Consider the following 19,666-nt stretch of genomic DNA (forward strand, 5'->3'; position numbering starts at 1 on the left):
CACAGTGGTAAGAATGGCCATCATCAACAAATCCAGAAACAATAAATGCTGGAGAGGGTGTGGAGAAAAGGGAACACTCTTGCACTGTTGGTGGGAATGTAAATTGATACAGCCACTATGGAGAACAGCATGGAGGTTCCTTAAAAAGCTAAAAATAGAACTACCATATGACCCAGCAATCCCACTACTGGGCATATACCCTGAGAAAACCATAATTCAAAAAGAGTCATGTACCAAAATGTTCACTGCAGCTCTATTTACAATAGCCAGGACATGGAAGCAACCTAAGTGTCCATCATCGGATGAATGGATAAAGAAGATGTGGCACATATATACAATGGAATATTACTCAGCCATAAAAAGAAACAAAATTGAGTTATTTGTAGTGAGGTGGATGGAGTTAGAGTCTGTCATACAGAGTGAAGTAAGTCAGAAAGAGAAAAACAAATACAGTATGCTAACACATATATATGGAATCTAAGGAAAAAAAAAAGTCATGAAGAACCTAGTGGAAAGACGGGAATAAAGACACAGACCTACTAGAGAATGGACTTGAGGATATGGGGAGGGGGAAGGGTAAGCTGTGACAAAGTGGGAGAGTGGCATGGACGTATATACACTACCAAACGTAAAATAGATAGCTAGTGGGAAGCAACCGCATAGCACAGGGAGATCAGCTCATTGCTTTGTGGCCACCTAGAGGGGTGGGATAGGGAGGGTGGGAGGGAGGGAGATGCAAGAGGGAAGCGATATCGGAGCATATGTATATGTATAACTGATTCACTTTGTTATAAAGCAGAAACTAACACACCATTGTAAAGCAATTATACTCCAATAAAGATGTTAAAAAAAAAAAAACCTACCTAGGGAGACAAAAGACCTGTATGCAGAAAATTATAAGACACTGCTGAAAGAAACTAAAGATGATACAAACAGATGAAGAGATATACCATGTTCTTGGATTAGAAGAATCAACATTTTGAAAATGACTATACTGCCCAAAGCAATCTACAGATTCAATGCAATCCCTATCAAACTACCACTGGCATTTTTCACAGAACTAGAACAAAAAATTTCCCAATTTGTGTGGAAACACAAAAGACCCCAAATAGCCAAAGCAATCTTGAGAATGAAAAATGGAGCTGGAGGAATCAGGCTCCCTTACTTCAGACTATACTACAAAGCTACAGTAATCAAGACAGCCTGGTACTGGCACAAAAACAGAAATATAGATCAATGGAACAGGATAGAAAACCCAGAGATAAACCCACGCACCTATGGTCAACTAATCTATGAGAAAGGAGGCAAGGATATACAATGGAGAAAAGACAGTCTCTTCAAAAAGTGGTGCTGGGAAAACTGGACAGCTACAGGTAAAAGAATGAAATTAGAACACTCCCTAACACCATACACAAAAAGAAACTCAAAATGGATTAGAGACCTAAATATAAGACTGGACACTATAAAACTCTTAGAGGAAAACATAGGAAGAACACTCTTGGACATAAATCACAGCAAGATCCTTTTTGACCCAGCTCCTAGAGTAATGGAAATAAAAACAAAAATAAACAAATGGGACCTAATGAAACTTAAAAGGTTTTGCACAGTCAAGGAAACTATAAACAAGACGAAAAGACAACCTGCAGAATGGGAGAAAATATTTGCAAATGAAGCAACTGACAAAGGATTAATCTCCAAAATATATAAACAGCTCATGCAGCTCAATATTATAAAAACAAACAACCCAATCAAAAAATGGGCAGAAGACCTAAATAGACATTTCTCCAAAGAAAACACACATATGGCCAAGAGGCACATGAAAAGCTGCTCAACATCACTAATTATTAGAGAAATGCAAATCAAAACTACAATGAGGTATCACCTCACACCAGTTCGAATGGGCATCATGAGAAAATCTACAAAAAACAAATGCTGGAGAGGGTGTGGAGAAAAGGGAACCCTCTTGCACTGTTGGTGGGAATGTAAACTGATACAGACACTATGGAGAACAGTATGGAGGTTCCTTAAAAATCTAAAAATAGAATTACCATATGACCCAGCAATCCCACTACTGGGCATATACCCAGAGAAAACCATAATTCAAAAAGACACATGCACCCCAATGTTCATTGCAGCACTATTTACAATAGCCAGGACATGGAAGCAACCTAAATGCCCATCGACAGATGAATGGATAAAGAAGATGTGGTGCATAGATACAATGGAATATTACTCAGCCATAAAAAGGAACGAAATTGCGTCATTTGTAGAGCTGTGGATGGATCCAGAGACTGTCATACAGAGTGAAGTAAGTCAGAAAGAGAAAAACAAATATCGTATATTAACACATATATGTGGAACCTAGAAAAATGGTACAGAGGAACTGGTTTGCAGGGCAGAAATAGACACAGATGTAGAGAACAAACGTAGGGACATCAAGGGGGGAAAGTGGCGGGGGTGGTGGTGGTGGTGGGATGAATTGGGAGACTGGGATTGACATGTATACACTAATAGGTATAAAATAGGTAACTAATAAGAACCTGCTGTATAAAAAAAAAATAAAATTCGAAAAAAAAAGAAGCAATATGTATATGCATAGTACATGTGTAATATAAGGTGATATACATAAAAGAAAGACTAAGAAAAAAGGGTGAAAAAAGTAAGGGCAGTTTTCTTATTTGTTTTCCATTCCTATGTGAAAAATTGCTAAAGATGGTTACGGACACAGGTGTCCATACAATATGTTATTGCTTCATTGTAAATGCTCTATAATTTTTTTCAAAATGGTTCTAATTTATCTGATAATGTAAGTTCCAAAATTAGATACCCAGATGATATTAAATCATATAGCAATTTTCTTGTAAATATATTCAGATACAAAAAACTCATATAGGTCTTTTCTTTCCCTTTTTAATGATTTCTGGTATTTTCACTTTACCCTCTGTATAAATTAACCTGACTTCACAATTTTCATATTTTTGCATTACTTTGGAGACATATAAATATTATCATCAAAATTATATAGTGTTATTTAACTAAATATCTACCAATTTGTGAGCCACTCTGTTTAAGTTATTACTAAAATTCTAAAATCAAGTTTATAGCTGCGTGGTTTGAATATATGGCACACTGAATTTTCAACTCTGCTGACTTTTTGGAGGTGTTAATATAAATCAAACACCAAATAAAGTCCTTGCTGAAAAAAGGCAAGAAAATTACAGTTAGTGCTTTATTAGAGATAAATACGCCTACCTTTTATTTTTGTGCTTGAATATATATGGTCCTAGATTTATTCTTTAGTTTAAACCAGCTATTGGAATGCAGTTATAACCTGTTATTCAATTTGTTACATACCAGTTAGCAATGTCCTTGTGAGCTACTAAATTTTGAAGAAACGCTTGTAATCCTAATTGTCTATCTTCTAAAAAGTCGGCATTGTAATTATCTTTAAACCAGCGTTTTGGTGGAAGTGCTAATCGAAAGCCTGGAAACATCTCTTTTAACTGAAAAAGAAGAAAAAAGAAGATACAATGTTCAACTCAATTATATGAATTCTACAAAATCTATCCCGTTGACTATGTGAAACTATTCACATAACAAGCTTACAATAAAAGAATTAAATTCAGCTATGCTTTTTATGCCTTGGTTGTTTTATTTCTTGATTTCTACCAGTTGTGTATGCATAGGAGTTACGGTTGCTCCCTGTCCCTGCTAACATGTGGCACTGCCTGTCTTTTTAATGTCAGCCATTCCACTGGGTGTGTAGTAGTATTTCATTGTGGCTTTAATTTACATTCCTCTCTTGACAAATGGTGTTAAGTATCTTCTCATGTGCTTGGATCTGCATATCTTCTTTGGTGAATTATCTATTTAAATCTTCTGGGGCTTCCCTGGTGGTGAAGTGGTTTGAGAATCTGCCTGCCAATGTAGGGGACACAGGTTTGAGCCCTGGTCTGGGAGGATCCCGCATGCCGCGGAGCAACTAGGCCCGTGAGCCACAACTACTGAGCCTGTGCGTCTGCAGCCTGTGCTCCGCAACAAGAGAGGCCACGATAGTGAGAGGCCGGTGCACCGCGATGAAGAGTGGCCCCCGCTTGCTGCAACTAGAGAAAGCCCTCGCACAGAAACGAAGACCCAACGCAATCAAAAATAAATAAATAAATAAATAAATAAATAAAAAACAACAACAAAAAAACCCAAAATGGTTCTTTAGTTTACTTTAAAAAAAAAAAATTCTTCTGAACTCTGCTTTAAAAAAACTGGGTTACTTGTCTTTTGATTAAGTTGTCAGAGTTCTTTATATATTCTAGATAGAAGTTCTCTGTCAGATATATGTATGACAAATATATTCTCCCAGACTGTGGCTTGATTTTTCATGTTAACAGTCTTAACAGAGTACATTTAAAAAATTTTAATGTTACCTAATTCATCCATTTTTTTCTTTTATGGTTTATGGTTTTTTAGATACTATCTAAGAAATCGTTGCTCACTCCATGGTTACAAAAATTTTCTTCCATGTTTTTTCCTAAGATGTTTATAGTTTTAGCTTTTACATTTTGGCTTATGATCAATTTTGCATATTTGGCTTAAATTTTACTTTCTTAGGAAAGACTTTTCTACTTTTTAAGCTCGGTTAGATTTCTCTTTACACACTCTGATCAAGTGACTATAACTGGATAACAAGTTACCTCAAAACTCAGTGGTGTAAAATAACCATTTATTAGGCCATGAACTCTGTGGGCTGGTAATTCGTACAGGGAATGGTGAGGATGGGTTGTCTTGCCACAATGAATTAGAATCTCAGCTGGAAACTTGAAGTTGGGAGCTGGAAGCAACTGAAGTTCGTTCCCACATATTTATACTGGATCATGCTGCTTGTTGGCTGAGACATTGGCTGGGGCTGTCAGTCACAAGCCTAACGTGGCCTCTCCATGTATCCTGGACTTTCTTACAGCATAAAGTCTGGGTTTCAAAGGGGAGCATCCCAAGAAAGAAAGCCAGGATGAAGCTGTATGCTTCTTATGATCTAGCCTCATCATCCCACAGCATCAGTTCCACTGTCCTCTATTGGTTAGATCAGTCACAAGCTCACCCATGTTCAAGGGGGAGAGGAAACAGATTCTACTTCTTGATAGTCAGAGGCAAGATTCTGGAAGAGCATATGGGACTGAGAATATTGCTGCAAACATTTTTAGAAAAGACAATCTGCCACACATTCTTAAATCATTAATTTATTTTTTAAATGACATTTATCACGATGTAAATTAAGTAACATTTATTTAATTTTGGACTCTTCTACCAGACCAGTCTTCTAAACCTCGGTTGCACATTGGAATCACCCAAGGAACTTTGAGTAAGAACTCATATAGACACTGTTTAAAAAGTTTTCCAGGAGTGTCCAAAGTACAGCTAAGACTTAGAATCGTTTTACATTGTAATGATTGTCTTATTCATAGTTGCACCTCCAGTGTCTAGCATAATGCCTGCTACATTACAAGCAGCCAACAATCTATGTTCAGTAAATGAATGAAATGAAATCATGTACTGTTCAAATTTCTATACTTAAATATAAGACAAAATATCACAACGTAAGAAAAAAGACCAGCAAAAGAGAAAATTCACAGGGTAAAATGCTAAATAAAAATATAGAACATAAATTCTGTCTATATTTTTCTACTGAAAACCCTGATTTGATTTCAAGATGTAAACAGATAATTTTGGCCTTGGAGTCTGGTCGTTTACTGTGTTTGCAATGAAAGTAATAAAAGCCAGAAGGAGAAAATAAAAAGTCTTTTTATTAATTTCAAGCTTTAAAATTTAAATGTCACATATGTCCACATGCATGGTTAGACTTTTTTCCCCTTAAAAAATAATCCTCAGAAAAGAGTGAGTTGTTCCACAATTGAGCCCTCACAAAGTGTTTATATTATGAGTGCTTACTCAATAACTTTATTTTGAACAAAGGACAATTTGGGAACTATCCATTAGCTTGAAATAACTTTAGTAAAGGCTAGTTTTTATATTTCATTAAATTAAACATTAATAGATTTCCTGTGAAATGACATCATAATACGCATTTGATGTTTCCATAAAAAAGCCTTTAAAAAAGTAATGCACATAATTTTTGGATTAAGTTGGAGAACTGCGTACACTCATCTAATTCTCTCTTTCTGCAGCCCTGCTAAAACTACAGTGAAGAGAAAAAAACATAAAACAACATACTGGAAACCAAAAAGTAGAGAGGAGAGTAGAAATTGACTCAGGAGAGTGAAGAAAACCCAAAGTGTAGAAAAATTTATACCAGGTTTATACTTACAGGGCCCTCAAATTGCTCACAAACTGGCAGCACAAGGCAGGAGATTGGAAAACACTTCTCTGGAGAGTCTGATCAATCCAACAGGAAAGACCTTAAGATCCTGACATCAGAAGTTCTCCAGCACAGCCCACCTTCCCCATTATACAGTGAATCTTAAAGTCAACATAAGCCTCACCCGTGGAGTAAGAGATTCCAATCAGCTTTTAGTACCCAACTTTTAATCATGACCAGACAACCAGAAAGAATTACTACATACTATTACTTAACATGGAAGACAAAGACAAACAGAAAAAAGTAACTCAGAGAACACAGACAGCACAAGGAGAAAAAAACATAAAATAATAAAAATACAAATAAAAAAATCACTAATACACTCAATGGATTAAGATACTACATCCAAGAAATAAGAATAAAATGACCAAAAACAGGGACATTCAGAGAATAAAAAGATGGTTTTAGAAAGAAATAAGGAAATCTCCTTCCAAATAGCAAAAAAGAAAAAGGTAGTAAAGAAAGGGGAGGAAAAGATCTGGAACCAGCCCAAATGTCTGTTTTACAAGAAAGTTTACAGAAAGAGGGAACTGACAACACAGAAGGGAGGAATTCATTAATAAAGCAGTTCAAAAACATTTTTCTGATCTGAAACACATGGGTTGCCCACAGAGTGTACAAGATAATAGAAGAAAAGAACTTTACAAAAAGTCATTGTGAAATTTCAGATTAATTACACAGAGAAGATTCAACAGACTTCTAAAGAAGAAAAAAACAGGTGACATACAAATGATCAGGAGCAAGAATAGCTTTGGGCTTCTCAAGGGTAATACTCAACACTAAAAGCAAAATGAAAATAGCTTAATGTCTTCAAAATTCTGAAAAAAAAATTCCAATCTATAATTCTATACCTAGCCCACATTTCAACCAAGTATGAAAACTGAATATTTTTAGACATGTGGGGTCTGAAAGACATCACATCCCATGTAATCTTCCTCAAAAAGCTACTAGGGGATTAGTTCTACTAAAAGGAAAGAGTAATTCAAGAAAGAAGACATGAGATAAAGGAAATAAAATCCAACAAAGGAAAAAAGTGAAAAAAACCCCAGAAAGACAGTAAAAGGCAAACTTAGGACACTACTTATGAACTGCCTGATGTCAATCAGTTCAGGACAGTTCAGGACAGTGTGACCCAAGAGACAGACATGTTGAGGATTACCACTGAATTTCTTTTTAATGAGAGGATCAAATGCTTGGTTGAGCTTAGCCCAGATTTTCATATGAGCTTGGCTTGTCTTGACAGTGATCTGATAATGGTTCTGCTCCCTCCCTATGCTCTGCTGTGTGCTCTGCTTAGTACAGCTAAGACTTAGAATCGAGAGAATTCTAAGAGAATTCTAATTCCAACTGAGAATAATCATTTTACGTCACAGAAATACTCAGCTTTGACCTACTCTGCAAATTGGAAGTAGAAAATAGCGAGCTTTTAAGTAGAATATAGAGAAAACCCTACTCTCATGGCCATATTCTTCAAATTATTCATCACCAGCCTGCCCTACAACCCTGCCAGATGTCTCAACTCTGAAAAGCTCTATGTGTTCCAGATCTTGCTCATGACTTTGCCCTCTCACTTTCCCAGAAGAGGCTCTTAAAAACTCCTAGAGAAGCTGAAGCCAGATTATAACCCAGGAAATTAAAAAAAGAGAAATAAAAAAAAGACTAGCGTTCTACAGAAAATTTTCTTTCTAAACAGTGTTATTTTAACTATGTTAAATAATTTTCATATTGTCAATTGACTATTTTTTTCCTCCTAGTATAGATAAATGGAAAACATAAACTCTTCAACGTTAGAAATCAGATCTAAATAGTTTCTATATAATACCAAATTCCTAGCACAGTGCTGAACTCAAACTACTCATTTCACAAATACTTCATGATTGGTTTTATAAAATGAAAGATCCTAAGATTTTACTTTATTTTTAACAATTATAAAAATAATAACTACCATTTAAACTGTGTGGCTGCTGGTGTTTGACACACATTTTTGATTCTTGCCAGTAAAATCAGGTGATGGGTGGAGCTCTTGCTGGTACCTAGAAGACTGACACAGACACTTATCAATTTTAAGTGCCCAACTCAGAGTATCAAGGAGATATTTACTAGATTCAAATTAAACTTCTACTAACATCTTTCTTCAAAAGCTTAAGAGCTATCTAAATCTCAGCTTGCCTAAGATAAATATTTTGGCAATAAAGATGAATCTAGAGAGACAAAGGGAAGTAAACACTAAATAATATTTGAGTCCTGAAAAGAAAAATAAGAAGTCATAAAGGATGAAATAGCTCAAAATTGAAACTATTAGAAACTGTATGAACAAAAATTATAACAATTTCATAAAAAAGCTAAGAATTCCACTTAAGTATCTGGTAACTTCATGAATTACTTTGGTCTTCTTGTTTGTTTAATCATTAAAAAAAAAATAAACAGAAGTAAAGAATTACAGGTTTTTAAATTGTGAATATAAGAAGAACTCAGAAACAGAAAATAAAATTTACATATAATGGTAGAAATATATTAGAAATAATACTTTTAAGTATTTTGACATGTTGCAAAAAGTCATCTTAACAATACCTTAATTAAGGATAAAATAGTTTAGCATTTTATATTTTACCTTTTCATTCAAATTGAGGTTTTCAGAAATGTTAGAAACTTTTTGGCATCCGGGCAGTTGCAAAGTCACATAAATGGAGTTTCCTACCACCAAACATTTTAAGAATATACCAACTTGAGAAGTTCTGAGTGTCCAGGAAGAAGGTGGGGGGAGGTGGCAGATGGGAAAGAATAGGACCAGTAAAGTTTCCTCTACTAAACATATGTCAAAATTAGGGAATAATTTGTGGTCCAAGTTCAGCTTACTTGGCCTCTCAGAAGTATCATAAATCACTTGCTTCTTTTGGAAAAATGCTCTTTCTCTTGGTTTCTTAAATACCAATTACCCCCACCTGCCCCACCTGATTTCTCTCCAGCTCTGTGAAGGCCTCAGCTGCTGTTTTTCTACTGAACTCTTACTGCAATTAACTCAATGAATTCCCTAGTGTTGGAAATTTAGGTTGGTTCTAAGTTTTTAACTATTAAAAACAAAATAAAACATGAACAAAACAATACATAAAGCATCATGATAAGTATCCTTAGGGCTAAATCTTGCTCATATCCATAATTTATTATATAGGATAAATCCCAGAAATGTGATTGTGTCAAAATTATGCTCAGCTTTAGGGTGTCCTCTAGGAAGACTCATGTTTCCAACAATGGATAATACCATTTAAAGCCTGCCAACTTGACAGGTGAAAAATTGTTTAATTTTCTTTTCTTGGAGTACTTGTGATAGTAACTTATTGGTCATTTATATTTCTTCTGTGGATTACCCCATTCATATCATTTGCTGAATTTTCTATATTTTTTTTTTGTTACTTATTTTTAAGGGTACTTAATGTACTGAGGTTTATTATTATCGTCTTTGTCTATGCAGTGGGTAGAATTCTAGATGGCCCTATGACCTTTGCCCCTGGTGTTGCCTCTGTGTTTTGTTTTTACACAGGAAAAGAGATTCTGTAGATGCAATTAGGGTTACTATTCAGTTGACCTTAAGAAAGGAAAATTACCTAGGTGAGCCTAATCTTATCACATGAGCTCTATAAGGGTAAAGGTTCCTTCCTGGCTGGTGACAGAAGAGAAAGTCAAAGATATTCAAAGCACAAGAAGGACTTGACAGTCTCTTCCTGACTTTGAAAATGGAAGGGCCATGTGGAAGGGCTGAAGAACAGTCTTTATGAGCCAAGAACAACTTTTGGCTGACAACTAGCAAGGAAACAGGGACCTTGGTCTCACAACCACAAGAAACCAAACTCTGCCAACAACCAGAATGATACTGGAAGCTGATTCTTTTCCAGACCCTCCAGGTAAGAGGCCAGTCAAGCCAACAGCTTGATTTTGACCTTGTTTGATCTTAAGCAGCAAACCCAGCTGAGCAGTCCAAATCTCTAGATAATGAACAGGTAAGTTTTAAGCCACAGTTTATGATAATTTGTTATACAGCAATAGAAAACTAACACAATGTGCTAAATTTTTCTTTCTTGTTCATTCTTTTGTAGTCATATGATTTAGGGGGTCTTATTATACATATACATCTTTTCAAACTCACAAGATTATATAAATAATCACTTATATCTCTGTTGCCAATTTTAAGGTTTTCACATTTTTAATATTAAAAATAATTTTTTGTTTCCAATAAAAGGAAATTATGCATAGAGATGGGACTTCGAACTATTAAAGTTAAATGAAACAGTTAATTTTGTTTGGAAATAGCAAAGACTTGACTTTGCTCAAATAATTAACAAGGAAGAAAAAACACAAATATAACAGCAGAACTCCAGGAACAGATAATTCAAAACTGAAAAGTCAGTTTTAGATTTATTAAAGTACTTACTTTATCATTAAGCCTAGAGAAGTCAGTGTATCTTCTAAAAACTACCCAGCTTTCTTCTTGACTCTTCTTTACTAGTATTTTATATACCTATGCAGAGACAGCGAGAAACAGAGAGAGTTTTAAAATATATTTATGTAAAAATATTTAAATATTCAAACCAAATAATTTTAAAACTTTTATTTGACAACCCAGATCATACAATTAATATATAAAAAATATCAGAAATTATTTAGACCATCAAATGTTCAAATAATCAAATGTAGGTACCAAAAGCAAGATTTTTTCTTAAGAAACATGACTGACATATTTGAGGCAAAATGCTTTTTTGCTGCACACTAATAATAAATAAACTTATCAGCCTCCAAAGTATATTTTATGCTAATATATTCTAAAATTAATAAAAGAATCAATCATACTTGAAAAAACTTTGAATAATCTTGTCTTATACAGTCAATTTAATTTTTAAACTCAGTAACTGCCAAGCAAAGTTTTCAAATAAATTAGATGTTTTAATCTTCAAGGCTGAAATACAAGGTAAAAAATACCCATATTAGATAAAAGTTTACATTTATATAATTATGTACAATTATCTAGGCTATTGAATAGAAAACTTGGTTGAAGCAAGTCAATATTTTAAAAAGCATATAAGAAAAAGCTAGATCCTATCTTTTATAAGTATAATTTTGGAAGTACTATTTATAACAATCTCAGAGAAACATCTCCTGGTAGTTTTTGGTACAGTGTTTTGAGCTAAACTATATACATGACATATAAAAAGTACTCAGTAACTATCTATTGAATGAGTGAAACTCTCTTAAAAAGAGTAACTTTTTTTCTTAAAGTCTGCTGTGCAGTAACTTTCAATTGTAGCTCTAGAGCTGCATTCTAACCACACGTGGCTATAGAACACTCAAAATGTGACTAGTCCAAATTGACAGGTACTATGCGTGTAATATAGACCAGATTTCAAAGACTTAGTATGAAAAAAGATGTAAAAATACATCATTCAAATGATTATATACTGGTTACATGTTGAAATTATATTTTACGTACATTAGGTCAAACAAAATACATTACTAAATATAATTTCACCAGTTTCTTTTTACTTTTTCTTAACATGGCTACTAGGAAATTTTAAGTTACAAATATGACTCATCATAATCCTACTGGATGATCTAGAGACAATTCATTATTTAGGGACTGTAGATCATCCTTACCATTTGATTTTTCTCCCTTACAGACTTCTTTTTCAGCTTTGAAGGGGGTCAGCAAGGGTTAGGATGAATCCCTTTGTTTTGAAGTAAAACATAAGTAATTTATCTTTATAACATTTAAAGGTGAGGAAGAAAATTATTTGGATACCCTGTAAAGTCTCCAGACAGTCCTGATGTAAAAATAGTCACGAAGGGGATACAAATAAAACATTCTTTTTAGGAGTTACTAATTCAAACAAAAGGGATAAATTGACTTCAAAACTTTTGACTATGAATAACTGATGCGTGATACAAGTCAACTTCATATGATAATTAGGTTTATCTATTCATAATACATACCAACTTTATTTTCCTGTTTTAAAAAATGAGCCCTTTTCTAACTAAGCCACTCTTTACAGTGGTCCCTAAACACTCTTGTTTCTCTAGGAAAAACAAAGAGGTTTTCATTTTATCTTTTCTAGAAAGCTCTCCTACTTTTCTACTTGTTTAAGTAGTGCTTTCAATGAAAACTTTATGGACAGTATTGATCATTGCCTCCTCTATGTTCTAATAGCAGTTATTGTCTCTACTCTTTATTTGAAACTTAGTATGTACTACTTTGTACTGTCTATCTTGTTATGTACTCCCTGTTTTAAGTAAACAACAACAAACGTAGATATATACACTAATCATAAGATACATACAGAAAAGTGCAAAAATCTTAAGTATATAACTTAATGAATCTTCACAGAGTAAACACACCATGTAACTAGTACCAAGAGCAAGAAACAAAACGTTACCAAAGAAGTCCACCTCACGACTCTTTCCCGATCCTACTCACCACCCCTCCTAGTCACTTTTTGTTTTTAAACACTTTTCAAAGGCTTGACACTCTATATAAGATCTTGCCAGTTTGTCCTAATACTTTCTTCAGTTAAGAGATCAATTTAAAGAAATATACCAAGGTAAAATTATTTTACAAACCTATGACTCCCAAGCTTGTAACTCCAGCTTAGACTTCTACCCTAAACACAATACCGAATATATAGAGGTATAAAATACATATATGTGTGTACACACTCACATGCACATACACATACCTCGCGTCTCCATTTTGATGTCTAACAAACATCTCAAACCTAGCACTTCCCAAAGCAAATCCTGATCTTCCCCTCAAAATTTGCCATCTAGTTAAATGGCAACTCTATTCTTCACATTGTTTAGACCAAAAACTTCGGGATCACCTTTGATTTCTCCATCTACCACGTCCCAAGGCTCTACCTTCAAAATATATCCAGAATCTGATCACTTCTTAGGGCCTCTTCCACCACCCGGTCCACGCCACCATCATGTCTCCCATGGATTACTTCAGGAACCTAACTGCCTCCTGCCTCTAATCTTCCCCCACAAAAATCTAATCTCAATTCAGCAGCCAGAATGAGCCTTTAAAAAAATTAAGTCAGATCATCTGACTTTTCCTTTTAAAACTTTTCAAGATTCCCATCTCATTAGTAAAATTAGTAAAATTAGTAAATCATAAATTTACTTCATAAATTTTACTAATTAGTAAAATCAGTAAAATCTAAAGGCCTTATAAAGTCTATGTACTCTACTTGATCTGGATGTCACACTCGCTTGCCTTTACCTGTTACCTCAGTTCGTACATTTCTTCCCATTACTTATTCTCCTGTCAGCCACAAGGGTCTTGGCAGTTATGCCACCTGTCTGGAAAGCTTTCCCCCCGGATATTCCCATGCTAAAATCTTAGTGCTAACACCTTTTCTGTGAGGCCATGACTGACAACACTATTTAAATTGCAACTCCAGTTTCAAGAAACTCTCTATTTCCTTCCCCTGTTTTATTCCTTCCTATAGCACTTATCACCATGTGACATACTAGCATTAAAAAAAAAAAAAAAAACTTATCTTTCATTCAGTCAGTCGAGTTGTTGTCCCAACATTACCTGGAAGAGGGCCTGGCACATAACAGGTACTCCAAAAATGTCAAATTAATAAATAAACGACTATGACTAATTTCATATTTGCCACTTATTTCTTCCTCTGTATTGTCTTGAAAGAGTTTATATTTATATATCACTGCCTTAAATTTGCCTATGAACTTTTCACACATGTCACCTCAATGAATGCTCATTCCTTCGTATGGAAGGTAGGTCAATGTAAGGAAATGAGCCACCAATTTATTATAATTTCCAAAAATCACTTGCAGAAAAGTCAGGTCCATGCAGATTTCCCATCATATCATCAGTCTTACAATATTTGAACTCTAAAGACTGCCTCTTCATAAATTATTTCAGTATTTTTTTTCTTGGCGGTCCTTCCATACTATCATAAACTTACAGCATGAAATGTTGAAATAAATAGGAAATCATTACTTCAAGAAAATCCAAGAGAAAGAACAAACTAGCAGTTTGAAAGAACAGGCTTATAAATGAATTTAATTTAGCAAGGTCACTGGATGCATAAATATATAATAACATATGAGACCAAAATATATAAACTAGCAAGGAACAAATAGAAAACATTATGTCAAGAACCTCAAACGACATCCATACCCAGAAATAAATCTTACCAAAAGATGTAAGACGTCTGCCCTGAAAACTACAAAATATTATTAAAAGAAGTTAAAGACTTAAGTAAATGGGTTAGGTTCATAGATTCAAAGACTTAGTACCGTAAATATGTCAGTTCTCCCTAGATAGATTCAATACAATCCCAATGCAAAGGGCCAAGACAATCCCGAAGAAGAACAGCAAAGCTAGAGTAATTAAGTTACCAGATGTCAAGACTATCATCAGGCTTTAGTAATCAAGACAGTGTGGAATTGGTAAAGCAGGGAAAAATGGAATACAGAATCAGATCCATACATTTATGGTCACCTGACTTATGACGTAGGCAACAGAGTAAATGCAGAAGTGAAAGAGTTGTCTTTTCAATAAAAATTTGACTTTAGGGAGAAAAAAAATGTGTCTTGACCCTGACCTCACACCACGGACAAAAAGCAATTCCAGATGGTTTACAGATCTAACTGTGAAAGTTCCAACAATAAAGCTTTTAGAAGGAAACATAGGACAACATATTTGTAACCTAAGAGGAGGCAGATTTTATTTTTTTTATAGATTTATTTTATTTATTTATTTATTTATTTTTGGCTGTGTTGGGTCTTCGCTGCTGTGTGTGGGCTTTCCCTAGTTGTGGCGAGTGGGGGCTACTCTTCGTTGCAGTGTGCGGGCTTCTGATTGCGGTGGCTTCTCTTTTTGCGGAGCATGGGCTCTAGGCTCACGGGCTTCAGTAGTTGTGGCTCGCAGGCTCAGTAGTTGAGGCTCACAGGCTCAGTAGTTGCGGCACGTGGGCTCTAGAGCACAGGCTCAGTAGTTGTGGCACACGGGTTTAGTTGTTCCGTGGCATGTGGGATCTTCCCGGACCAGGGCTCGAACCTGTGTCCCCGGCATTGGCAGGCGTTTTCCTAATCACTGAGCCACCAGGGAAGCCCGAGGCAGATTTTAAAAAGTGCTAACCATAAAAGAAATTTAATACACTGGACTATATTAAAACTAAGAACTCTTGATTATCAAATGCACCATTAACAAAGGCAAACCACAGAGTGAGAGATGATAGTCACAGTACACGTTCTGAAAAAGGACTTATGCCCAAAATGCATAGAAAACTACAAATTAAAGTGGAAAAGGCTTTCCAAAAGAAAAAGGAACAAAGGTCTTGAACAGACACTTCAGAAGAGAATATCCAAATGGCCAAAAAAAAAGTCTTAAATGCAAACTAAAACCACAATGTGGTATCATTCTACCCACTAGAATAGCTAAAATGAAAAAGACAGAAAAATACCACATGTTGGGAAGACGTGGAGTAACTGGAACTCTCATACACTACTTAAAGGAGTATAACTTAGTACAACCACTCTGGTACATTGTTCATCAGTATCTTCTAAAGCTGGGCAGATGATCCAGCAATTTTACTCCTAGGGAGCTATCAAAAAGAAATGAGTACATGTGTTTACTGAGTGACAAGTACTAAAAGGTTCACAGCAGTAGTATTTGTAAAAGTCCCAAACTGGAAATTATCTAAATGCTGCTCCTTAACAGTAGAATGGATAAATTGTAGTATATTCACATAAAGGAATAGCATCAGTAATAAAAATGAGCTGCCTACAATTACGTGCAAAATCAAGGATGAATCTTACAAACATAATGCTGAAGAGACCATACCCAAGAGTACATACTCCGTAATTCCACTTACATAAAATACAAAAATAGGCAAAATTAATCTAGGCTATCAGGAGAGTGGGTATTGACTGACAGAGAGCATGGGGGGAGGCTTTTAGGCTGTTGTAATGGTCTGTTCCTGATTTGTGTGCTAGTTTCACAGCTGTGACTGGTTTGTGAAAATTCGTTCAAGTAAAGCAAAAGTTCACTACGGCAGGACAACTTAAGGGGTATAAACCATCTGAATTTTATGTTCAAGAAATTACACGTATAGGCTAACATCACTTAACACAAGTTTAGAACACAGGTTAATCAATTTTTCATCTTCTACTGATGTACAGCAAAAATCAATACTCACAGTAAATTTAGCTCTTTCTTCCATCACCTCATAACCCAGGATAATAGGTGTAGAAGGTCTATCTTCCAAATTCACTGTTTCAGGATTTTGTTCTTCACTTTCTCTTGGTCTAGCAGAATACTCAATGGAAGAATCTGCACCTGTAAATTTAGTCCTAATGAGGGGACTGCTACAGACAGATGAAGTGCTTTCCATTTGATCAGGTACACATGTCTGTTTAAAATTACCCATATTTGAGTCTTCCAACTGGCCTTTGGAAGAGTTTGAGCTTGTTGAGATACTCCCAAAAGAAGAACTTCTTTGGTTCCTGTTGGTTGCAAAACTGGAAGCAGAGTTCCCTATTGGCATAGGAACTGGGACATAAGGAGTTGCCATCTTCTTTTGGCTTTTGCAACAAACCTGCACACTTCTGAGTTCAAACAATTAGAGAACAAGTAATATGCAATCCATTATTTTCTTCTTAGGAATTCACTACCTAAAAATGAGAAGAACATATTGAAAGATTAGTCTTTAATCGGGAGCATTATCCAAAAAAAACCAAAATGCTCATATCCATTTCTTTTAATTTCGTGACACTCTATTACTTTATTTGGAATGAAAACATGCCCCAAACCTCTTCCTTTAATCCCAAAATATCATCTCTAACAACTCCCGTTTTTAAGGTAAGGAGAGCAGAAGTATTCACACCCTTTTTCTTGACCTTGATCCTTTTTTACCCACTTTATTTCTTCGTGATGGATTTCTATAACGTCCATTGTAACCTGATCTCATCTATATGAGTTGGAAAGAGGAAAAGTGATAAAGACCGTCCGGAAACTTTATTCTCTACTATGATCCTGACACTACTAAATACAGTACAGGGAGGGAAGGGTAAAGGGAAGGAAAGAAAGGGAGAAGAATTATTCATATTTCCTTCTGATTTAATTAGCGTAACTGAACAATTACCCAGAGTAATGATAGTGAGCCAGAAGCTTAGACACCCTGTAAGATAAATAATAACAGTTCTTAAAGCAACGGTTTATTAAACCCAGGATCAAATGGATTTAAAAAAAAACTTAGTCAAATTATATTAATCAAATAAACCCCAAAGAACATTAAACTTATATCCAAAAAGATTAAATGAATAAAAGTTTAAATATTCTTCAGTTTCTAGATCATCACTAATTCTGCTACGCCATAAAGTGCAGGTACGTAACAAATCTTCAAAACTCATACTCAGTAAGCTCTGTTGTCAAAAGGATGAGTTTATCTTGCCTCAGAATAATTTCGTAATGATACAAAGAAAAAAGTTTTACCACTAAGTTAACTAATAAACTAAGAAATAGCGATAACTACAAACCGGGGAAATGGCACATAAGAGGTCTGCCTATCCAATTACATCTACGCAACCCGACTGGTGAGAAAGGTAGGAAACAAGCCGCTCAGGCTCTGACAGATGCTGAAATAAAATTTTTAACCCAGCACGTGGCTCTGGGATACCTTCCCCATCATCAAAGATTCAGGAAACTTGAGCTGCTCGGTTCCGCCAGATGGCCTCCCCAAAAAGAAGTAAATAAAAGTCTGAAATCTCAACCTCCTCACCGCCTGTAAGGTCGCCCCGCCTCTAGCCATTCGAATACCTGAGGCCGCAAGGCTGGAGCGGGGGGCGCTCAGACCAATACAGCCATTGACCTTGCAAGGACGTGAGCGCTACCCAAACGTAAGAAAAACGTACTGGGCTCATTAAGAGTGTCTCCACTTTTGCCTTGGCATCGACATGCTCTGAGGACGAACATTCAGGGCTACTCTGGAAAACCAAGGGCAGGTGAAGTGTCCCGAGCCTGAGCAACACGGTGGGCGAGAGAAGTCGGTGGCGAGAGCAAAGTGCAGAAGCCCGGGCTTAGCTCGACCCCAGGAGTGTCTGGTCGGTGTCTGATCAGGCCAAGGGTCTTCGGCTCGGTGGATGGCAAGACTCACCGCTCCCGGAGCTCCTTGGGGCCCCAAGACGGTCCTGCCTCAGCCGCCCAATGCGCAGCCAGCGCCTCCCAGACGCCGGGCGGAGTTGGCGGTGGCCTGAGGTTGGCCTGAAGCTCCTGCCGCGTACGCCCACCCTCCTGGGGAGCCGGCCCGCCGCCAGCCAACCGCGGGGGCGCAGGTGTCACTGCACGAGCGCCCAGGAGAGCGCCCGCTGCCCGGTCCCTACCTTAGCCCGCTCCGCGATCCAGCTCGGGCGCGCTTCCCTGGGACGGTTAAATCCGACCCTACTTAACCGCAGCTTTCTGTCTCCACCCACCACACCGAGAGGCCTCACGTGACCCCCTTCCAGAAAACAGCTGCTCCCTGCCTCTGCCCGCCTCCGCCCGCCTCCGCCCGGGCCGCAGGGCCCAGGATCCCGGCGAGGTGGAGGGCGGGGCTGGGCGGGGCCGCCGCTCCAGGAAGTGACGTCACGGAAAGGGCGCCGGCCCCCAGAGGCGCAGGCCGGAGCTGGGGGGCTAGGGGTCTTTGGCACCTAGGTTGAAACTAGTTTTGTGGTAAGAATTTTACCTTCTTTTCCATAGCTTTATTTTTGTAAGTTAACTTTTGAGAAATGGAGACTACGGTACCTAGTTTGCCCCACAGGTGATGAGAAGACTACAATTCCCGGGAGGCACTGCGGCCAACATTGGCCCGGGCTTCTGCTCTGCATCATGGGACTTATAGTCATCACCAGTTTGGGCTGGTTCTACTAGGTTACAGATTAGTTTCCAGAATTAACAGCGTTTTAAGGGATGACAGTTGATTCTGAGTGAGAAGGTAGAATGCTCCGCTACAGCCTATTCGTCCTACATAATTCAGAACTCCTCATTGGCAGAGAACTGCTGAAATTCTTGTGTGTTAGTGGTGGATTTTTTTGTTTGTTTTTTTACTATGTCGAGAGCAATTTTATCTCAAATAATATGGTATTAGGCTTGTTAGACGTGCACATTTAAAGAGCTGAAGATTATCAGGAAAGTCGTTCTTTGATAGTCAAATACTGAAATTCAGACCAGTCTGCAGGTCTGTTTATCATTAGAATTGCGCAATTTGATATAAAAATCTTTCCATGATTTCTAAGGCTTTGGAATAT

The 19,666-nt window shown here is 36.7% G+C and overlaps 1 protein-coding gene across 4 annotated transcripts in view; it reads right to left on the minus strand.

Moving 5' to 3' along the window:
- SNX16 (sorting nexin 16) overlaps positions 1 to 18,872 on the minus strand; it is a 38,208-nt gene extending 19,336 nt beyond the window's left edge. Inside the window, exons 1-5 of one of the 4 annotated variants that reach the window (XM_082434036.1) lie at positions 18,764 to 18,872; positions 16,809 to 17,056; positions 16,582 to 16,721; positions 10,794 to 10,880; positions 3,355 to 3,503 (exon numbers count right to left, since the gene is read on the minus strand). In XM_082434036.1, coding sequence (XP_082290162.1) covers positions 3,355 to 3,503; positions 10,794 to 10,880; positions 16,582 to 16,721; positions 16,809 to 16,956 — 524 coding nt within the window. In that variant the 5' untranslated portion in view covers positions 16,957 to 17,056; positions 18,764 to 18,872. The other 3 variants (XM_082434033.1, XM_082434034.1, XM_082434035.1) reach the window with 3 other exon arrangements.
- Between the last annotated feature and the right edge of the window lie 794 nt (positions 18,873 to 19,666).

The sequence above is a fragment of the Balaenoptera physalus genome (genome assembly GCF_965194825.1).
Source record: "Balaenoptera physalus genome assembly, chromosome: 17".
NCBI lineage: Eukaryota > Metazoa > Chordata > Mammalia > Artiodactyla > Balaenopteridae > Balaenoptera > Balaenoptera physalus.